General features: G+C 42.4%; 2 protein-coding genes across 2 annotated transcripts; both read left to right on the forward strand.

Annotated features, from left to right (window-relative positions):
- Positions 1-10,622: 10,622 nt before the first annotated feature.
- Positions 10,623-12,509, forward strand: LOC127296443 (cytochrome P450 CYP94D108-like). Its single transcript, XM_051326521.2, has one exon. The coding sequence runs from the start codon at positions 10,702-10,704 to the stop codon at positions 12,244-12,246; it is 1,545 nt and encodes a 514-aa protein (XP_051182481.2). The 5' UTR covers positions 10,623-10,701; the 3' UTR covers positions 12,247-12,509.
- A 398-nt stretch (positions 12,510-12,907) lies between these two features.
- LOC127296444 (uncharacterized) lies at positions 12,908-21,666 on the forward strand. The gene is made up of 7 exons (XM_071818243.1): positions 12,908-13,360; positions 17,451-18,116; positions 18,198-18,343; positions 18,560-18,730; positions 18,835-19,068; positions 19,155-19,242; positions 19,428-21,666. Exons 1-3 carry the CDS (start codon positions 12,908-12,910, stop codon positions 18,201-18,203), a joined length of 1,125 nt encoding a protein of 374 aa, XP_071674344.1. The 3' UTR covers positions 18,204-18,343; positions 18,560-18,730; positions 18,835-19,068; positions 19,155-19,242; positions 19,428-21,666.
- Positions 21,667-21,961: the final 295 nt, after the last annotated feature.

A 21,961-nucleotide genomic window follows, 5' to 3' on the forward strand; every position in this document is an offset into this window, starting at 1 on the left:
TAATGATGAGACAATATAAAATGACGCCATTATATTTTTGTGGATTATGCTTTAGAGACTAACGCTTTTACACTGAATAGAGCATCATCATGATCTGTTGAAATGACACCATACGAGTTATGGCATGGGTATGAACCCTAAATAGTCCTTTCTTAAATTTTGGTATGCATAGCATAAGTAAATGAGTTTACAACCAAAACCGGATGAATGTCCTTGTTGGTTATCCCAAGAGAATGGATTGGGAATTCTTCCCACTATGAAGTAAATGACAAAAGTGTTTGTTAATGTTACTTGCTTATTTCCAAGAAATTGTTTTCTAGCGAAGTATTTGAGTGGGAGGACAATAGAACTTGATAAGGTTTATGAACCTGAGCATAATGATCAGAGTAGCGCAACATCGGAAATGGTTCCGGAAGCGGCTACGACGATCATGGCTCCCATGACTACAAAGTGTTTTAGCCATGGAGATCGAAGTACATATTGAACCTTGTAGGTATGGTTTACTTTGTGATCAAATAAATGATTTGTGGACAAAGGATTGATTTTGAACAATGATAAACCAACTGCATACAAAGAAGTTATGATGGGCCCTGACTCCGTTAAAATGGCCATGCGCCATGAAATCCAAGATAGATGAATGATTTTTGAAAGTAAATGGGTCTATAAAATAGATGGACTTGGATAGAATATCCTTAAAGAAGATTGACTTATCAAAAAGTTGTTTACGACAAAGTTCAAAGAGTTGACTGCGATAAGATTAGATCTTCCGTGGCAATGCTTATAGTCTATGTGGATATTCTAGTAATCGCTACATATTTCTTTTATGAGATATGATAGTAGGGATGGCAGAAATACATTCCTTACCAGAAGTGTGTATGAAGGATGTATACTAGATACAACCAAGAGTTTTGCTGGTCCGTGGAATACTAGATAGGTATACAAACTTCAATTGGATGAAATGAGTATCGCGGAGTTGGAATCTTCACCGGATGAAATAATCAAAAGAGTTCTGATTTCATTAGAAACGATGAAGATGCTTGCATTTTCAAGAAATTAAGTGGGAGCGCTGAGACATATTTATAATACTTTATGTAGATGACATATAGTTTTTTATAAATGATGTAATTATATACTTGATTAAAAGGTTTCATTGAGAATTAATTTCAATGAAAGGATATGGACTGAAACATATTTAGTGTCAAGATCTATGAAGATAGATTGAAACACATAATAAGTTTAAGTCAAAGTACATAGAATGAATATTGAAGTAGTTCAATATAAAAATATTAAGAAGGTGTTCTTTTCCATGTGAAGGTTTAACAAGACTTGAGTATATTTGATACTCGATGAGTAAAAGCACATGAGTGATTTTAGATCACGAATAATATGTACAAAGTCAGATGTCCTGGGCTCTAAAGTGTTACGAGCATATACCAGAATGATTCATGTAATGATCATTGGACAACAGTAAGAATATCCCTGAGTGCTTTAGAAGAACCAAGGATATATATATTTTATATGGGTAATGACAAACAAATCGATGTAAAGTGTTGCACCGATATTAGTTTGGTCACATATAAAAGTAAAATTTCAATCTAAATTAGGCTAAGTGTTATTTAAAAGGGTAGCACAATGAGCTAGAGTATGTCTATGCTAGATTTAGATGAGTTCTAAATATTGTGACGGATTCTACAAACGAAGGCAGAGTATGTCATTGTTTTGACAGTGACTGAGGATGTTTAAGTCGAGGAGTTCTTTGAGAACTTGGTGTAGTTCCGATAGTGTCAGAACTTTGAAGCTATATTGTATGTGACAATATTAGTGACATATTTCAGACCGCGGAATTAAGGTTCCACCAGAAGACTGAACATATATTATTAATGCCGACTCATTTGGAAAATGAGTGATGCGTTGAGACGCAAATGAATTGCAAAATACATACGTTTCTGAGCGTGTCAGATCCGTTGACTAAAACCTCTCCCGTGAGCAAAACATGATAAGCACCAGAAGGCCAAGGTGTTATATCTTTACAAATGTAAACTAGATTATTGACTCTAGTGCAAGTGGGAGACTGTTGGAAATATGCCCAAGAGGCAATAATAAATTAGTTATTGTTATATCTTAGTATTCATGATAAATGTTTATATCCCATGCTATAATTGTATTAACCGAAACATTGATACATGTGTGTTATGTAAACAACAAGGACTCCCTAGTAAGCCTCTTGTATAACTAGTTTGTTGATTAATGGATGATCATGGTTTCGTGATCATGAACATTGGATGTTATTAATAACAAGGTTATGTCATTAGGTGAATGATATAATGGACACACACCCAAATAAGCATAGCATAAGATCAAGTCATTAAGTTCAATTTGCTATAAGCTTTCGGTTAATAGTTGCCTAAGTCCTTCGACCATGAGATCATGTAAATCACTTACACCGGAAGGGTACTTTGATTAAATCAAACGCCATTGCGTAAATGGGTGGTTATAAAGATGGGATTAAGTATTTGGAAAGTATGAGTTGAGGCATATGGATCAATAGTGGGATTTGTCCATTCTGATGACGGATAGATATACTCTGGGCCCTCTCGGTGGAATGTCGTCTGATTAGCTTGCAAGCATATTATTGGATCATAAGAGATGACATACCGCGGTACGAGTAAAGAGTACTTGTCGGTAACGAGGTTGAACAAGGTATGGAGATACCGATGATCGAACCTCGGACAAGTAAAATATCGCGTGACAAAGGGAATCGGCATCGTATGTAAATGGTTGAATCGATCACTAAGTCATCGTTGAATATGTGGGAGCCATTATGGATCTCCAGATCCCGCTATTGGTTATTGCTCGGAGAGGAGTCTCGACCATGTCTGCATAGTTCACGAACCGTAGGGTGACGCGCTTAAGGTTCGATGTCGCATAAGTAGATTTGGAATATGGTATGGAGATGAAGTTTGTTCGGAGTCTCGGATGGGATCCAGGACATCACGAGGAGGTCCGGAATGGTCCGGAGATTAAGATTCATATAAGGGAAGTTGATTTCTAGGTTTCGGAAAAGTTCGGAATTTTTCCGGTGAAAGACTAGAAAGTTCTAGAAGGTTCCGGAGGGGTCCACCATTGGGCCCACGACCTAGGGGGGCCCACATGGGCCGAGGGGGTGCTGCCCAGCCCTAATGGGCCAGGCGCACCAAGCCTCAAGGCCCAGGCCGGCCAACCCCTAGGGTTTCCCCAAAACCCTAGGGGGGATCAACTTGGGGGGCAAGTCTTCCCCCTTTTCCCATCTTGGCCGCCGGCCTAAGGGCTTGGAGGAGGGGCCAAGCAAACCCTGGCCGCCCCACCCCCTATATAAAGAGGGGAGGGGGCAGGGGCGCAACCCTCCTTCATCCCTGACCCTCTGGCCGCCTCTCTCTCCCACCGATACACTGCTCCGGCTTAGGCGAAGCCCTGATACGTCTCCGACGTATCGATAATTTCTTATGTTCCATGCCACATTATTGATGATATCTACATGTTTTATGCATACTTTATGTCATATTTATGCATTTTCCGGCACTAACCTATTAACGAGATGCCGAAGAGCCGATTCTTTGTTTTCTGCTGTTTTGGTTTGAAATCCTAGTAAGGAAATATTCTCGGAATTGGACGAAATCAACGCCCGGGGGCCTATTTTTCCACGAAGCTTCCGGAAGACCGGAGGACTTACGAAGTGGGGCCACGAGGCGCCGCCACAACAGGCGGCGCGGCCCGAGCCTTGGCCGCGCGGCCCTGGTGTGTGGGGCCCTCGTGTGGCCCCCGACCTGCCCTTCCGCCTACATATAGTCTTCGTCGCGAAACCCCCAGTACCGAGAGCCACGATACGGAAAACCTTACTGAGACGCCGCCGCCGCCAATCCCATCTCGGGGGATTCAGGAGATCGCCTCCGGCACCCTGCCGGAGAGGGGAATCATCTCCAGGAGGACTCTTCACCTCCATGATCGCCTCCGGAGTGATGTGTGAGTAGTTCACCCCTGGACTATGGGTCCATAGCAGTAGCTAGATGGTCGTCTTCTCCTTATGTGCTTCATTGTCGGATCTTGTGAGCTGCCTAACATGATCAAGATCATCTATCTGTAATGCTATATGTTGTGTTTGTCGGGATCCGATGGATAGAGAATATTATGTTATGTTGATTATCAATCTATTACCTATGTGTTGTTTATGATCTTGCATGCTCTCCGTTATTAGTAGAGGCTCTGGCCAAGTTTTTGCTCTTAACTCCAAGAGGGAGTATTTATGCTCGATAGTGGGTTCATGCCTCCATTAAATGCAGGACGGTGTGAGAAAGTTCTAAGGTTGTGGATGTGCTGTTGCCACTAGGGATAAAACATTGATGCTATGTCCGAGGATGTAGTTATTGATTACATTACGCACCATACTTAATGCAATTGTCTGTTGTTTACAACTTAATACTGGAAGGGGTTCGGATGATAACCTGAAGGTGGACTTTTTAGGCATAGATGCATGCTGGATAGCGGTCTATGTACTTTGTCGTAATGCCCAATTAAATCTCACTATACTCATCATATCATGTATGTGCATGGTCATGCCCTCTCTATTTGTCAATTGCCCGACTGTAATTTGTTCACCCAACATGCTATTTATCTTATGGGAGAGACACCTCTAGTGAACTGTGGACCCCGGTCCATTCTTTTACATTGAATACAATTTACTGCAATACTTGTTCTACTGTTTTCTGCAAACAATCATCATCCACACTATACATCTAATCCTTTGTTACAGCAAGCCGGTGAGATTGACAACCTCACTGTTTCGTTGGGGCAAAGTACTTTGGTTGTGTTGTGCAGGTTCCACGTTGGCGCCGGAATCCCTGGTGTTGCGCCGCACTACATCCCGCCGCCATCAACCTTCGACGTGCTTCTTGGCTCCTCCTGGTTCGATAAACCTTGGTTTCTTTCTGAGGGAAAACTTGCTACTGTCTGCATCACACCTTCCTCTTGGGGTTCCCAACGGACGTGTGTTAATTGCACGCATCAAGCCCTGCAGTTTTTTCCTCCTCCACCACCACCACCACGCCGTCGTGCTGCTGGGATTCCGAGGAGATCTACCACACCTCTGTTGCCCGCTGGAACGGGGAGAGGACGGGCTTCATCGACACCGTACGCGCGACCGAGTACGGAAGTGCTGCCGGATTGCAGCACTGGGGATGATCGTCTACACCAACAACGAGATCTAATCTCGTAGGCTTTGGAAATCTTCGAGGGTTAGTCTCACATCAATCTCGTTGCTCCGATCTTGTAGATTAGATCTTGGGTGTTCCATAGATTAGATCTTGGATTTATTCGTCTTGCGGTAGGAAATTTTTTGTTTTCTATGCTACGAACCATATCACTTTATTTGTTTATTTGTTTATTTGTTTATTCCATATTTTGTTTGGGCTGGGCACCCAGTTGCCTTGCTCTTTTTGCAATATTAAGGACTTAGCACATTATTCATGCTAGTCAATGTGTGAAGTCCTGAAAAGACAATAAAGCATTCAATACTTCCTCATGAGCTAAAACAAAACACAAAACAAGTAATAATTTTGAAGGTTTAAAGGTAGCACACAAGCAATTTACTTTGGAGTGGCGGTGAAATACCACATATAGGTAGATATGGTGGACACACAATTGGCAAACTTTGGTTGTTGGGGGTTGGATGCACGAGTAGAGCTCATACTCAGTACAGGTGAAGACTAGCAAAAGACAGGGAGCGACCAACTAAGAGAGCAATAATGGCCATAATCATGCATAGCAATAAAACATTATTAATCAAAGCATAAAGTGATATTACAAGTCAAAAACTAAATGATCATAGAGACTTTAGGTGACTGGTTTGTAGTCATAACATGGTGTAAGCATGTGCCAAGTCGACCCAATAACAACATCAAAGGAGAATACCACAATATTATTCTTTGTATGATGGAAATAACACATGATTCTTTCAATGGCGCATTAAGCACTCTCAGATATTTGAGACAAGTCATGCTACAACAACAATTACTAATAATTAATATTAGCAACCAATATAGGCCCATCATCTAGAGCTTTATCATAAACATTTTCTAAGCAAAACTCTTTAGCACCATGCATTTCGAAGTTAGGCACAAATAAATGATTATCATAAGATTTATCAAAATAGCATGAATTATCATAGATAAAAGGAGCATAATTATTATCACAAGTTTTACTCATAGTAAATATTTCAAGAGAATCCACAGGAACATAACATTCATCCTCCTTTGTTAAGCATGAAGGACAATCAAATAATGTAAGGGATAAAGAGTTACTCTCATTAGAAGGTAGGCATGGGTAGCTCATCCAGTCTTCCTCTTGTTCATCACTCTCCTCCTCTTTTTCATCTAATGAGCTTTCAGGTTCAACAATTTCTTGTTCCATAGGTTCCTGGAAATTGTGGATACATTCTTGTGCATGACTAAGTCTCCCTTTATAATCAATGATATAACAATTATTGCTGAAATTTGCTATGCAATAATCAAGGATAGAAGAGAACATATCTTTAAGTTTATTACAAGCAACACAAGTTTCATAATTTTTAGACATGAACGATTCTATTTCAGAAGCTCTCATAAATAAAACAAATTGTTCTACTTCTTCAAATCCAAGATGAATATAGTTATTCCAATGATAGTTCACAATTAAAACTTATTCACTAAAGCCACATTGGAATTTAAGATGTTTAGTATCTTGTTCAGAGAAACAATTTATATCATGGTGTTTAAGCAAAATTTCAGCAATTTGATTCAACTTTTGTAACACGCCTCTCATGACTTTACCCTTATATGATTATCTATACTTTATAAATAGTTCCATAGAGATTCTAGCATGTTCTTCCATAGCAAAAGTTTTTTAGATTTCAGTTTTTCAAATTTTTATGGATTTTCAGGTATATAAAAAAATAAAAACAAGACAAAAGTAAACTAAACAAAACACAACTTAGCAGAAATAAACTAAGCACAAATAAACTAGACAAGACAAATAAATAAAATAAAAATAGATAGATGGGTAAAGTGTACTCCCCAGGTGAACTTATGAGTAGAGCTATGCCTCCCCATCAACGGCGGCAGAAAATAGTGTCGATGGCCCACAAGTATAGGGGATTGCAACAGTCTTTGAGGGAAGTAAAACCCAAATTTATTGATTCGACACAAGGGGAGACGAAGAATACTTATAAGCCTTAACAGCGGAGTTGTGAATTCAGCTGCACCTGTAAAAACACTAGTAAAAGGGGTGATGTGAAAGCAGCAGTAATATGAGAGCAATAGTAATAGTAACACAACAGCAGTAGCAGTAACACGGCACCAGAAAGTATTCCAGTGCGTAGTTGACTGTAGAGCAATGATGATGACAGGAGGACCGGAGTTCCCAGCTATCTGCACTAGTGGTAATTCTCCAAATAACATGTGTTGGGTGAACAAATTACAGTTGGGCAATTGATAATTGTGAGGTCATGACAATGCATACTATGATAAGATAAAGTTTACTGTAGTATTTAATTGGGAATTACATAATAATACATAGATCGTAATCCAACTGCGTCTATGACTAATAATCCATCTTCGGGTTATCATCCGAACCCCTTCTAGTATTAAGTTGCAAGCAACAGATTATCGCATTAAGCAGTGTGTGTAAAGTAAACAATAGAATTATCCTTAGACAAAACCTTTTTGTTTTCTCTCTAGTAGCAACAACACATCTACAATCTTAGAAGTTATTGTCACTATTCCAGATTACTATGCACATTATACTTAGAATGACAACTATGCTCTCTTAATTGGTGCATAAAGCAAGAAGATGAAGACTCAATATAAAAGTAAAAGAAAGACCCTGCGCAGAGGGAAGCAAAATTTCTCATGTGCTAGAGCTTTTTATTTTGAATGCAATAGGAGTGTTAAAAATATATTTTGAGAGGCATGAACCCACTATCGAGCATAAATACTCCCTCTTGGAGATACAGGCAACTACTTGATCAGGGTAACTACAAGTACCGGGAGCATGCAAGATCTTAAATAACAGTAGTATGATAATATGATGAACAATCTGATCCACAATTTATCGGATCCCAACAGACAAAACATCAATTACATCATATGGATCTCAATCATGTAAGGCAGCTCATGAGATCATTGTATTAAAGTACATGGGAGAGAGAGTACCAACTAGCTACAACCGAGAACCTGTAGTCCAAGGGGAACTACTCACGAACCATCATGGAGTCGAAGTGGAGGCGGTGGAGTCGATGGAGATGGCTCCGGGGGTCAATCCCCATCCCGGCAGGGTGCCGGAACAGGAACTTCTGACTCTCGAAACTTGTCTGGACAATGGCAGCGGTGACGGAACTTTTCATGGACGGAGACTGTGGTATTTAGGGTTTTTGTGTCAAAGGAAATTTATAGGCGGAAGGGCGAGGTCGGTGGGCGCCAGGAGGCCCCACACCACCCCATGGCGCGGCCAGGGGGCGCCAAGGGCAGGTCTGGCCTCTCCCTATCCCTCCTCCGTCTCTGCTCTGGACTCCGTCTCCGTGTCGGGAAAAATAGGAAGTTTGGCTTTTGTTTCGTCTAATTCCGAGAATATTTCCTGTACAACTTTTCTGAAATACAAAATCAGCAAAAAATAGGAACTTGCACTGTTGCATCTTGTCAATAGGTCAGTTCTGGAAAATACATAAAAATGCCACGAAGTGTAGATAAAATATATAGAAATTGGTGTAAAACAAACATGGAGCATAAAAACATATCAGGCAACCCCTTTGGGATGTTGGAGAGGAAGTTATCGATGTGTGTGGTCGATGGTGCGTGGGTGCAAGCGACATAATACACTGCCTCCGTTGGCATGTATTAACGTGGTAGATATAGGTGATCCATAGAGTGGATATCCATAATCATGAATAGACCCTTAATTACTATTGTTTTTCAGATTCTTGATTTATAAAGAACTAGTTATTGTTATGAGAGTTGTAATGCATAGACATATATGGTTGCACCTATGTATGGGATTCCTACCCGTGCACACCAATATAACTAGAATATTTTACATTCTACAGATGCTAGTGGTGAATTCTCAATTTCCCGAGAACGCCTTTAGCCCTATTGGAGTTTCATATTATTTACATCACTTATTCTCTCTTATAACTTTCTACTTGATTTCTTTTAATATTGTTTCGTTCTCAACCCAAACACCTACAAACACTTTCAACACGTTCATACGTGTAATCTAGAGTAATTTGCAGGTATGTTTAGAAAACGGTTACGACAAGCATAAAGACCTCTACCAATAGCTCCACCATGGTTCGATATTATTACTTTTGAAACTAGCTAGATACAACTTGTGCACTTGCAATCATCAACCATCAATGTTGTATCCATTTTCGCAAAGCGCTAGGCCATGGTAACCGAATTGCCTAGGATAATATAATGAAAGAGATCGAGGATCTTCAACTGACCCTAGACCCGGACGCCATATCTTGAGCGCAAACTTTGCCAAGGAACACCAATGAAACACTTTAGTGAACCATGGAAGGTTGCTATTCCTATGAAAATTTTGGTGTTCGTGTGGCAACTAGTTAGGAAATGTCCTCCTTCCAATAAACACACCGCCATCGACATGTCCCATCCATGTTCCGGTGCACCATGTGAGATGTGTGGAACTCATCATGCTTTTACGAGGTGTATAGATTGCTACGCCGATGTGTAGGCCAAACAAAACATGTTTTCTGGAAACATGCTTCTACAATAGGCACTATAGAAAGGAATAGAGGGAGTACTATTTTCTCGATGTAACCATGGCGTAGGGGTGTTGGGCTGCTACCAGTCTACTTGTTGCTATTGGATCGTTGATCCCTGGGCCGTAATGTGTTTGTATGTCAAGACTTTTGTAGTCACCTCTCTCCTGTGCATGGCATCATTAATTTAAAGTTAAGCTAGTCTTAAGCCGTCCGTTTAAAAAAACACTAGAAATACAGATTTTGTATTTAAAAAAAATCATAAATTGTAAGAAGTACTCCCTCCAACCAAAATTCGTGTCGCTGGTTCAACAAATCTAGACATACTTTAGCTTGTATTTTAACTAAATGTTGCTAAATGGAATATATACAGAGTATAAACGTAGAACATGTACTTACGGAATATCAATCTGCCGATGCGTCGAATGTGACCTCTCATCACACCTAACGTAAAGTATGGGGTGTGACTACGAACTAACTTCGTTCTCAGATGATGTCATCAAATCTTAATTACAACTCATGTTGCAACTGATAATTAGCACGAATTATGAATCAAATTTAATAAGTTAGGATTTCACTGAGCCCAAACCTAGTTCTCAGCTAGTTGAGAACTAGTAAATTCCGAAAAGTATTGCAGAAAAAAGCAACGAAAGTATAGTGTTAAAAAGGACCATGCTCTTACGTCAGCGAATCTGAGCCCGTGTTGGAGTATAACGGCGGCTGACCGGCAGGACTTGAGCGGTCACCGGTCAGCGGCGAAGACGCTTCCACAGCCACCGGTTCGCTCACCACCACACTCTTTTCCTCCCTCTCCTTGCTTATCTTCTTCCTGTTCAGGCGCTCGCCTGCACTCTAACAAACCACGCAGATCGATAACCCCACGCACTGCCCGACACGCGCGCTAGACTCCGGTGACCATGGCGATGGCAGCTTTGCTGCTTCTGCTACCGCTCTTCTTCGTGGGCGCAGTCTTGGTCCTTCATGCTGCCCGGTGTGACAACAAGAAGGCGGGTCTTCAGCCGTACCCTCTGCTCGGCCACCTGCCGCAGTTCGTGGCTAATCGGCACCGCATACTGGACTGGATGACGGAGGTGCTCGAGTCCCAGCCCGGGTGCACGCTCGTGCTCCGGCGGCCGGGCGTGCAGGGCGTTGTCACCGCCAACCCGGCGAACGTGGAGCACATCCTGCGCGCCAGCTTCGACAACTTCCCCAAGGGCCCGCGCTTCGGGTCCATCCTACACGACTTCCTCGGCCGGGGAATCTTCAACGCCGACGGCGAGGCCTGGCGCACGCAGCGCAAGGCGGCCAGCTACGAGTTCAATACACGCTCTCTGCGCGTCTTCGTGGCCCAGAGCGTCCACAGCGAGCTTCACGGCAGGCTCCTCCCTCTGCTGCGCCGTGCGGTGACCTCTGGCCAGCAAATCGACATCCAGGACACGCTCGAACGGTACGCCTTCGATAACATCTGCCGCGTCGCCTTCGACCACGACCCGCGCCAGCTCCCTGACGGAGACGAAGGCGGTGGCGGCGACGGCGCGAGCCCGGAGGCCGAGAGCGGCAGGTTCGCCGATGCGTTCCGCGACGCTGCCAATATCAGCGCGGGCAGGTTCCGGTACGCTGTGCCAGGATTCTGGAGGGTGAAGAAGGCGTTTAACCTGGGGTCCGAGCGGCGGCTGCGCGAGTCTATCGCCATGGTGCACGGCTACGCCGACCGCATCATCCGGTCTCGGCGGGAAGAGATAAGCATGGGCTGCGAGAAGCACGACCTCCTCTCCAGGTTCATGGTGAGCCAGAGCGACAGTTACACCGAGACGGCCCTCCGCGACGTGGTGATCAGTTTCCTGCTCGCCGGGCGGGAGACGACGTCCTCCGCGCTCACATGGTTCTTCTGGCTGCTGTCCTCGCATCCCGACGTGGAGCGCCGCATCCGCGACGAGGTCGCCGCGGTGCGCGGCCGTCGCGCGCAGAGCGATCTGAACAATGTCGGCTTCGACCTCGACGAGCTGAGGGAGATGCACTACGTGCACGCGGCGATCACGGAGTCGATGCGGCTGTACCCTCCAGTACCGTTTAATACGCTGGACGCGCAGGACGCCGACGTGCTGCCGGACGGCACGCCGGTGGGAGCGGGTTGGTTCGTGGCGCACAACTCGTACGCGATGGGAAGGATGGAGTCCGTGTGGGGCGCGGACGCGCCGGAGTACCGGCCGGAGCGGTGGCTGGACCCGGCGGAGGGGACGTTCCGGCCGGAGAGCCCGTTCCGATACGTGGCGTTCCATGCCGGGCCGAGGATTTGCCTTGGGAAGGAGATGGCGTACATTCAGATGAAGTCCATCGTGTCGTGCGTCCTGGAGGAGTTCGAGCTGGAAGTGAACGGCGAGTACCGACCACTGCAGGTGCCGTCGCTGACGCTGCGGATGGCGGACGGGCTCCCCGTGAGGGTGAAGGCTAGAGGAAATTGAGGACGACGAGAGGATGGGACTGAGTCACATAGGAGGACGAACGATGTAGTAATCCTAGATGGATGGATACTGCAGTTTTGCTACGACTAAATGAAAACCATAATCGCCCTACAACACAACGTCGTCAATTTCATATATAGCGACAATACGTCAATTGTCCATCATAATCCTTTGTAATTAGTGATAGTGTAGCTTGCATCTTCGTGGAAAAATAAAGTTTGAAATATCTCCTATTTTGGGTTAAACATCATAAATTTCTCACAGTGTTTTGGCTCTTATATATCCCAGCTGGAATTGATGAACTGGAGTTGGATTCATAAATTTTGGATTTTCTGTTTGATATAGTCGGAGGCACCAAATCAGTCATATGAGAGAACGCTATCCTCTCCTCTCCGTTCTCGTTCTCACCACCTCCTCCCTCGAGTCCCCAGATCTAGGGCCGGTCGGCCCCTCCCCTCTCCTCCCCGGCGGTGGCCGGCGGCGAGTAGGGCGAGGGTCCCCACCCTGTACAGCTGTAGGAGTAGTTAGGGTTGCTTCCCTGTGTTTTGGGCCTATGCCCGTTGCCTGGAGTGCTTTGTCGGAGCTTTGGAGCTGACTCCGGCGACCTAGGGCGGTGTTCTTCGTCCTCGCGGTGTTCCTATGGTTGGAGACGGAGGCGAGGATGGGAGGCACCGCAGGCATCTCCGATATCAATAAGGCTCTGGTTCTTGTGCTAGATCCCAGGGATTTGGACTGGTCTTTTTGCTCTTCTCAGGGTCTCCATGGTGGAGGAAGGAAGACGGGCAAGAAGACTTTTGACACTGCATCTGGGAGCTCATCATCGGCGGCGTCTCGTCGGCCCAAGGCCGCTATTCCGCCGATCTTCATAGCCGAAGGGCAGCTGCTCCGAGTTGGCCTTTGTCAACTCATCTTCAACCTCCAGGCCAGAGCGCCATTTCGGAGGCCCATCCTCAGCTTCGGCGCAGCGTTCAACATCAACTCTGACCCAAGTGGTCTCGTCCCCTGTGTCGGAGAAGATGGCTGTGCTTCGAGGCTTCGTCTGCGCGGTGGAGAAGGGCCAGATTGTGTTCCTCTTTCTAGATCTAGGGTCCTTTTTGAACTTTCTGAGGACCTGGTTGTAATTGTATTTTCTTTCAAGGTCCTCTTTGAGTGTTGTAGCCCACCGACGATAATTAAGCAGTGTCTCTAGGTCCTTCGGGACCTTCCTCGGTTCAAAAAAAATCAGTCATATGAAGAAAAAGCAATCACATCAAACAACACCGAGATTTAGTAACACGCTTCAATGACCTCCGAGATGATACATACACTTACAGACGCCATGCCGGTCCAGCGCCCCTCCACAGGAGGCGGACCGTACAAAAAAAAAACTCGATCTTCTGTCTAACCTAGGATGCATCTCTAACTCATAACATAGGCTAATTAATTACACGTCCAATTGTAGCCTAACATCAAGATTGGTATCTATTGCTTGTGTGGAATCTCATGGCACATCCTCCGTGAAGTTTGCTTCTCTCATAGTGATGTCAGGGCCACCTAGAAGTCTAGAAGCCTCCTTGTTGCCTTCGCCGATAGTAACATTTCGCGGGATGCAAACTTGGTGCACATGAGCACTAGGGTTTTTTGGTTTTCAAAATATTAAAAATTACAAAATTTATTTCATAAATACATACACATGTCATGAATATTCCTGCGAAGTTTTGGTAGAAATTGCGTTGTATGTTGAGCTCGAGGATAAAAAAATTATGCTTGTGTATAGGGATAGTTTTTGGCAGATATTTGTCTTCTTTATATATTTTCCTCCAAAATTTCTGCTGTACCTTCAGAATATTTCAATGTATGTATGTATTTCAGCTCAGATTTTTGGAATTCTAGAAATGTTTTTTTAATGGGGAGCACTGGTGTTCATATGCCAAGGCACTTTTCGCATTTCGTGTTATAAGTTTATTTCCGGCTCAACCATTTGAAATTATTTATGTATTTTGATTCACTACAATCTTGAAACCATATAAGCTTATGGTCCATTGATCTCACTTGTGATATCAATCAACACTTACTATAATTCAAGCCAAAATAAACTACAACTTCATTTTCCAACTAAGCAGATAAGTTGGTAGATTTGTCATTGTTATAGTGCTCTTGCGTGCATAATTGTGTCCAAGAATCAAAATTAATGAACCAAAACAAATAGAAACTAAAATAGTGAGAGAAGACAAGAAGTGCATAACAGAAGAAGTTGTAGATAACATGCATGATAAAATAATACTTATCATTAAAAATCATATCATTTTTACACAGTCATAACGGTAAGTGCCTCCACCCTAATAGTAGTTTCAACCTATGATCCACACCATTTAGCCAATGGCCAAAAAAATTTGCAACGATGTGTGCTAGATATAAGGTAGAACCTATTGATAGTCTCATCGCAATGACACAAGACACACTTTTTACATCCATGCCAATTGTGTTTCACAGGGTTGTACTTGGTTAATATTACACATTGATGAAGATACCACGCAAACACTTTAATTTTTTAGCGGGCTTTTCATCTTCCATATTTGTTGTTATTATCGACTGGCACATCTGCCTAAATTAACACTTTGTACATGTAGTCCACTAAGAATTTTTCATTCTCTTGCAAAGTCCATCAAAAATCGTCCATCCCTTGCCAGAAATGGACTAAATCCAAACGATGTATCAACTCATTTTAAGATGCTAGCGTAGGACCGACTAGGTCTCTCTTTTGAATGTTACATATGGTGGGGAAGTTTTCAACACCTTAGCGAGCGTATCGCTTTTGTGTGGTACAATATTATACAAATATGGATACTATTCTCGGAGTGTAGCATTATGTATAATTTATCCTCCCGGAACCTAATTTTAAAGCCATCATTGATAGAGAACGAACAATACGGAAAGAATTTTTTTATCATAGCCGTTAGGACAACCCAAAAGTGTGAATCACCTGGTTTCCAATAAACCAGAACATTGCACTTAAGCCTATGTACGTTCTCCATAGGAGGGCTTGCCACACCCCATCTTGGTAAGAAGCTTAAACAACTATTTACCTAGAAAAGGCTCTATTCTTAACCTCCAGGTCATGAATCCCAAGTCCTCCTTAATCTTTAGGGTGACACACCATACTCCATCTGGCTAGTCGATATTTTTTATTCTCGCTATCTCCTGCCAAAAGAACCTATATCATAAATAATTCAATCCATGCCAGACTCCTTTAGGTAACTGGAAGAAGAAAATCATATACAATAACATATTACTTATGACTAAATTAATGAGAAATAATCTTCCACTCAAGGATAATAGTTTTCCTTTCTAGTTTCCACCTAGTTAATCCCTTTTGTATCCTCTGCTCGACGTGTTCCTTTCCAACATTCGTGAGTTTCCGGTAATGAATCGGTATGCGTAAATAGCTGACTGGAATCTGGCCTTGCCTGCAGCCAAATAACTCAACATAAATGGTGTTTTCCTCAATAATGGTAACCATGATCTTCTTTATCTTACCGGCTCCCTTTTCTTATACACTTAGGCCATGTACAATAAATGCTTGAAAGAGAGACAACTCACGTGCAACTTAAGTGGACGTCAAGCGTTACAAAGATACTACTTCTCCAACAAAAATCAAGTACTAGAAAATCTGAATTATTGGGGCACTTGCGTGATGAGATTGGGGACCACAGACACTAGCATCCAGAATTTAATCACCTAAGCATCCGATAAAAATCAACATTGAAGATATAAACCCTTACCTATATGGTACATCATTTAATTTTTTTATTAAATGTTTCTGTATAAAACATGATCTTAGTTTCATTTATCTCATCACCTAGGTGACATATTCTAATCTTCAACCATAAACCTAACTAGATGATACCCCGAGCGTTGCTTTGGGATTCTTAGCTGCCATTAAGAATTTTGGTACTTTGATGATCGGTACAATTGGCATCTAGCCATATATATGATCAATGAATTTCTTGGGTGGACATGGATCCAGTGCGTGAGGTATTTCAGTTTTATAATGTGAATCAGTAAGGAATAGAATAAGAAAATGATTCTTTGCTAACATTAAGAAATTTTATGTAAATACAAAATAGGATGCTTCTCAGTTTCGCAAGTTTTTACAATACCAATTAAAGTAATAGTGAAGATTATGTCTGAATCAGTCAACAAATGGACGGTAAACTAAACATTTTCGAGCTAAGAATATTAGCAAACATGGCCTCTATTGAGAATTTGAGATCAGAAGGTTAATTTAAAGAGTGACTACAAAATTCTTAAGACATTTGGGAAAATCCTGTAAGGAGACCACGTCCAATGATTGCTAGCCTGCATGCATATGTAACCTGCAAATATGAAGTATGCTCAGTAGTTTAGATTTGAACATTAACTCAACCCATCTATCTCTAATTCAGTTGAAACACTGCTAGCATATTAGAAAGAGTTGTCCAAGTTTCGCATCTGAACAAAGCAAAAAAAATATTACCTGGAAATATACCAGTTCAAATTTGCGACAAAAAAGTGAAAAAATATATTAGTACTTCTGAAATATGTGCTATACTTCAATGATAATCTGTCAAATGAACAAATACATGCACTTTATTAAACCATTGCATGATTTATTTTCCACAGTATAACATTAGAGAGATAGAGGAAATTAGCCCGATGGTAAAAGAGTATAAATATTATCACCTTCTCGATCATTTAAGTAGAAAGATAGCAGAAAGATTTCATCAAGCATTAGACAGTTTAAGCAGCTTCAAACAACGGTGTTGTAAATAATTTGTAGATCATGAAACTTTACTTGTAGTTCCCTCGATTTGTAGAAAGTAAATCTATGTCACATTGTTCCTCCTGCCAAGCATCATCTAGACTTAATATGTAGCACAGAAAAAAAAAACTCGCGAAGAAAGCCAAATGCTTAATCTAGTTGCATGAAGGCCGATGTGAGATGTAGGAAAGGAGATCGGTTAAGAGATTATAAGATAAGTCGGAGCAGCCATTCCTCAGTTTCACGGATAGAATTTCTTCGGGCCGTGAGATGATTGTTGTGATGAAGGCAGTGATATTATACCATGTAAAGGAGCTCCTCGGGGAGATCAGAATACCAGACATAGACACAATCTCTACTACTTAAAAAGACTAAAGTGGTTCCTTATTCTGCCAATACGTTCGTTGTCCTCATTTTCTGCTAGCTTCTACGTCGCTCCACCAAGTTGGGCCAGGCCCATAACAATGCATCCGGTCCCTCGTTCCATCTTCCAATTCCCCACGATACCCTGACCCGCTCCCCCGCCGCCGCCTCCCATCAACCTCCAGCACCGTGCCACCGCGAGTTCGCCCCCCACGGGTCAGATGAGACGCGCGACGGTACATCGCCTGGCTGCTCCCTCCTCCACCTCCTCCTCGGTCGCCATGGCCTCCTCCTCTTCCCAGTACCCTCCCTCAAGTCCCTCCTCGCTGGTCGTCGACATGGAGACAGGGCCGGGCAGCATCACGAGGGAGGGCGACCTCCTCCCGGTGTGCCTCGTCCTCGGGAACGCCATGGGGAGTTCCGTGACTCGGCACCGTCCGCCAGGATCCCCGATGTCGCCGCCGCCGCGGACGTGCCCGGGGAGCTCTACTTAGATTACGTCCACGGCGGCGTGCTGGTGCCAGAGGGGCATGTGTCGGTGAGTGTCAGCAGGAGGGCGGGCCTGTGGAGCGGTTCGCTGTGCGGGCGGACCTTCGCAGCGCTGCTCATGCATGCCGCACAGGAGTACAGGTACGGCCACCCCGGCGCCCCCTTCCACATTACAACTTCTGTCGCCTCCTCGCCTAACTTTCCGACGACCTGGGATGACTGTGGTGCTCAACTCCAGGTAATCACGCCCCAATGGCATGGTCCAGCTCCAGTTATGAAGCACGCGGTTGCGTTGATTTTAATATGAACTTTAAAGCAGGGCTGAGATTCAACACACTTTGTATTGATATCGATAGGGGTACATATACTCCTACAAGTGCACATGATGCAGTTTCAGTGGCTTACAGCAGATCCTGAGCTCGTCTGAGAGGAGATGGGGAAGGAATGTGCGTTGCCTTTGACTAGGTACATTTAGACTACGCACGGGTTACTAACCTTGTTTTTGTGTTACATATAGTTGGTCACATGCCCGATAATTAGTTGTGATTAACTTTCAGTTTTTAGCATGGAATGCCGAGCTTGACAAATATTGCATGTTGTTAACTTGCCCTTGTTCTCCTGTAGTGCTGATAAAGCTTGTGATATCCATGCACCTCAGTCTCGAAATATTGTTTGCTGCAGTGACGCGTCTCCTCCTCTTTATGCAATATCATCGTCATGGACGAAGTACATTAAAAGATTCATCAATGCTGAAGCTTTGTGTTGAAGAAGGTTGTTGCACAACGAAGGGATTTTAAGCTAATTGTCACATCTGCAACTATAAATGCAAATATAAATGCAAATCTTTGGAGGGTAAGTTAACTTGTTATTTTTTCAATGGTTAAGATTAGTTTCCATTGTCTTTCTCTGCGTACCCTATAATTATTTCATTTTGTTTGCACTGTACCTGTATTTAGCATTTCGTGCAGGTCATTTCCAGCAAATATCTTGTTCATCAAAGCACCCCATGATGATTATGTGCAAGCGTATGTGAATCTTCAATATATTGAATAAGGTTTTTATTGCTGAGAGATATTAACTTGGATTTGTAAAGATTATCAACGGGGGTCATATGTACTTAAAAGTTTGGAAAGTACTTTTCAGAATTGCTTATCCACCATCAGCGTGCTCCTGTTTTATTTGTATTTCAGGTATGATCATTGATTCTTATTTTTTGATAAAATACATGATCATTGCTTCTTAGTTACTTCATCTTTATGTTTTTGTTTTTCTTCAGGAAGTTGCCAGTTAGGGGCCAGTGTCCAAGCCTCAGTGTGTTGAACGACAATTCACCCTGGCATTTGTTGTCATTCCTGCTAGTCCAGGTGCCCATGCTCTCTTTTGTGTGTACATTAATAATTTGTACAACGAGTAAGAAATAAGTACTGCAATAATCAAATATTATGCTAAGAAGTAGAATTCAATATCCCAACCTGTTTAATCATTGTTGTTAACTGTATTCGTCGTTAAAACCTCTTAAACTATCTGCTTATGACCTTTTCTTTAATAGGAAAAAAAATCTACCTTAGGCATTCAAAAAATTGATAGTGCTCAAAGTACAAGATGGCCATGTAGAAAAAAGGTTGGATGTATTCTTTGGTACTTGTTGTTTTCCTGCATCTCACACTCCATAGCAGTGATCTTTCTTTTATCTGTGTAGGTACCGCTGGCTCAAAAGTGTGTTTTCATCAGGCTACCCATTTCATGATGATTAGAACAAGGCTCTACCATGTTCAATCTAAATATCAGTAGGATTCTTACCTGCATATTTTATGAAACGAGAGTTGGCAATGAATGTCGAGATGCTTAATTATGTGTTTGGTAAGATGCCATAGCTTCGTAAGTTGTTTGTACTGTGTTAATTATGTTTGTTTCTTCACTCTGAAGGGTCATCATGTCCTTAGTAGATGTGAGAACAAAATTATAACTTGGAGCTTTAGAAGAACCTAAACTAATATTCTTACTGACAGAAGTTTCAGAGATTGAATAGTGAGCTTATTGATTACAGTTGGATAGAATATATATTGCTTGGTGTTATGCTGAGTTATAACTTATAAGTGTTTGAAATATGCCCTAATAAGTTTTTAGGATGCACGTGTCTTTCAATCCTATCATAAATCGATGCAAACAGAGAAGGATTAAAACAATATTTTCGTTATTGGGAATTTTAAGTGTCATCTGCTCTCATACTTCTCACATGAAAGCTTGAAGAAAATCTGAAAAAGGCTCCCTTGTTGGAAACTTGGTTGTTACTTTTTAGAAATACTTATATACAATAGGACTCACTAACGTGTTGGTATCCTGGTTAAACATAATGAGGTTTCACTTTTCAGAATTAAAAGAAAATATCTACCATCAAGGACTTAAAATAGTAGAACGTTCCTCTTTTTAAATTTGGCCATACTTTCACCATCGTTATTTCTGGTCCAGGTACCTATCAACTTAAGCATTCTCGCGGTGATATTACTTTTAATTTTTGTAGTTTTCTTGCAAGTTAAATTTCTACCATGAATCGGGTTTGTGTTCCTTTTGCATATTTCTGCCAGTGTGGATGTCATGTGCAGAGATGGAGGCATCCATGGGCATGCCTACGGCTAGAAAGCCAGTGATCCTATGAAGCAGTCAACCCGTATTTTGCATGAAGCATGTAAACATGTGTATTCGTTGTTCGTTCCAACATATATCTACCTAAGACCCCAGTACACCTATATATTTTTAAATATTTGCGTATTTTCTTTATTTAACTTATCTTCATGACTATTATATAAAGTAATCTATATGTCCATGGCACGGGACACCTACAACATGCTATGCCAGGGGAGCACGAACTGGAGCGTGAACACACCCATATAGGACTCCTTCGCAACCCTTAAATGCAAAATATTTTGCTGGTTGGCGACACGATACTAATATAGAATGTTTATATTTGTATATACTTTAAGCAACTTCCCGTAGAAACAGTTGTTTAAAAAAACGCAGGTTCACGTGTTGAAACATGGATATGCATTGTACAGTTGTAGAGATCCCCCACTTGGCATATCCAATCCATGGTCTCGAATGGACGGCCACGGCGACGATGGTGCAACGTCGGTGTCTGACGATGAGCCTACTAGGTGTGGTTTCCGAAGGACGCCGAACGCGGAACTGCGGTGGTCCTCACACCGGTGATGGAGCGGCAGGGGAGGGACCGGTCTTCTCAAGAGAGTGGTGGAGCTCGATAAAGTGGGTGATCTCGAGAGATTGAGGAGGCAGTCAGCTTTACACCCTTTACATTACTTTTCTACAAAAGGTTTCCAGAAAAAAAATTGTTAGCCTTTTCTGCAGTACCTTGTCAGTGAAGGTCGCTTTGCTGCAGGAGTAGGGAAGGGGAGAAACTTGCGGCAGCGGTGGCAGGTAGTGGAGGAGCAGGTCCTCTCGCTAGCGGCGGGGAGGCAGATAAGGGGGCGCCATAGGCACCGGCGACAGGGACACAATGGAAGGGATGGTCGACGCGGCTGTACGAGGGAAAGAGAAGATAGTGGCACAGGTTGAGAGTGTTATGTATCCGGTTCGTGCTGTCATTTTCTTTTCTTTCCGTAATCCATAGTAGTGCATACACCTCTTCTTTATTTTCTTCTCTACAGTGTAGCAATGAAATGAGCTACTTCATCAATTTATACACTTCTCAGCAATGAAGTGAGCTACTTCATCAATTTATACACTTCTCAGCAATGAAGTGAGCTACTTCATCAATTTATACACTTCTCAGTATTGGCACATAAATGTCAGATTTTCTTTGGTCCAGCTAAAGTTAGGATTATATTAGGATTTTAAATATTATGCTTGCTTTCAAATTTTAAAATCTTCTAATATAATTTTCATGGTTGTTTTTCATTTATAATTTTGGAAAAAAATCATCATTTTCTCAACAAATTGCATCATGCAAATTCCGTAATGGGGTAAGTCATCTGTGGTGTGTGATGTTAAACTTTTTCTTCATATTTTTGAACATGTATTTACTTGGGTAATAGGATACTTATTCCGTAGGAATTTATAATTATAAAA

Source organism: Lolium perenne, chromosome 4 (assembly GCF_019359855.2).
Source record: "Lolium perenne isolate Kyuss_39 chromosome 4, Kyuss_2.0, whole genome shotgun sequence".
Taxonomy (NCBI): domain Eukaryota; kingdom Viridiplantae; phylum Streptophyta; class Magnoliopsida; order Poales; family Poaceae; genus Lolium; species Lolium perenne.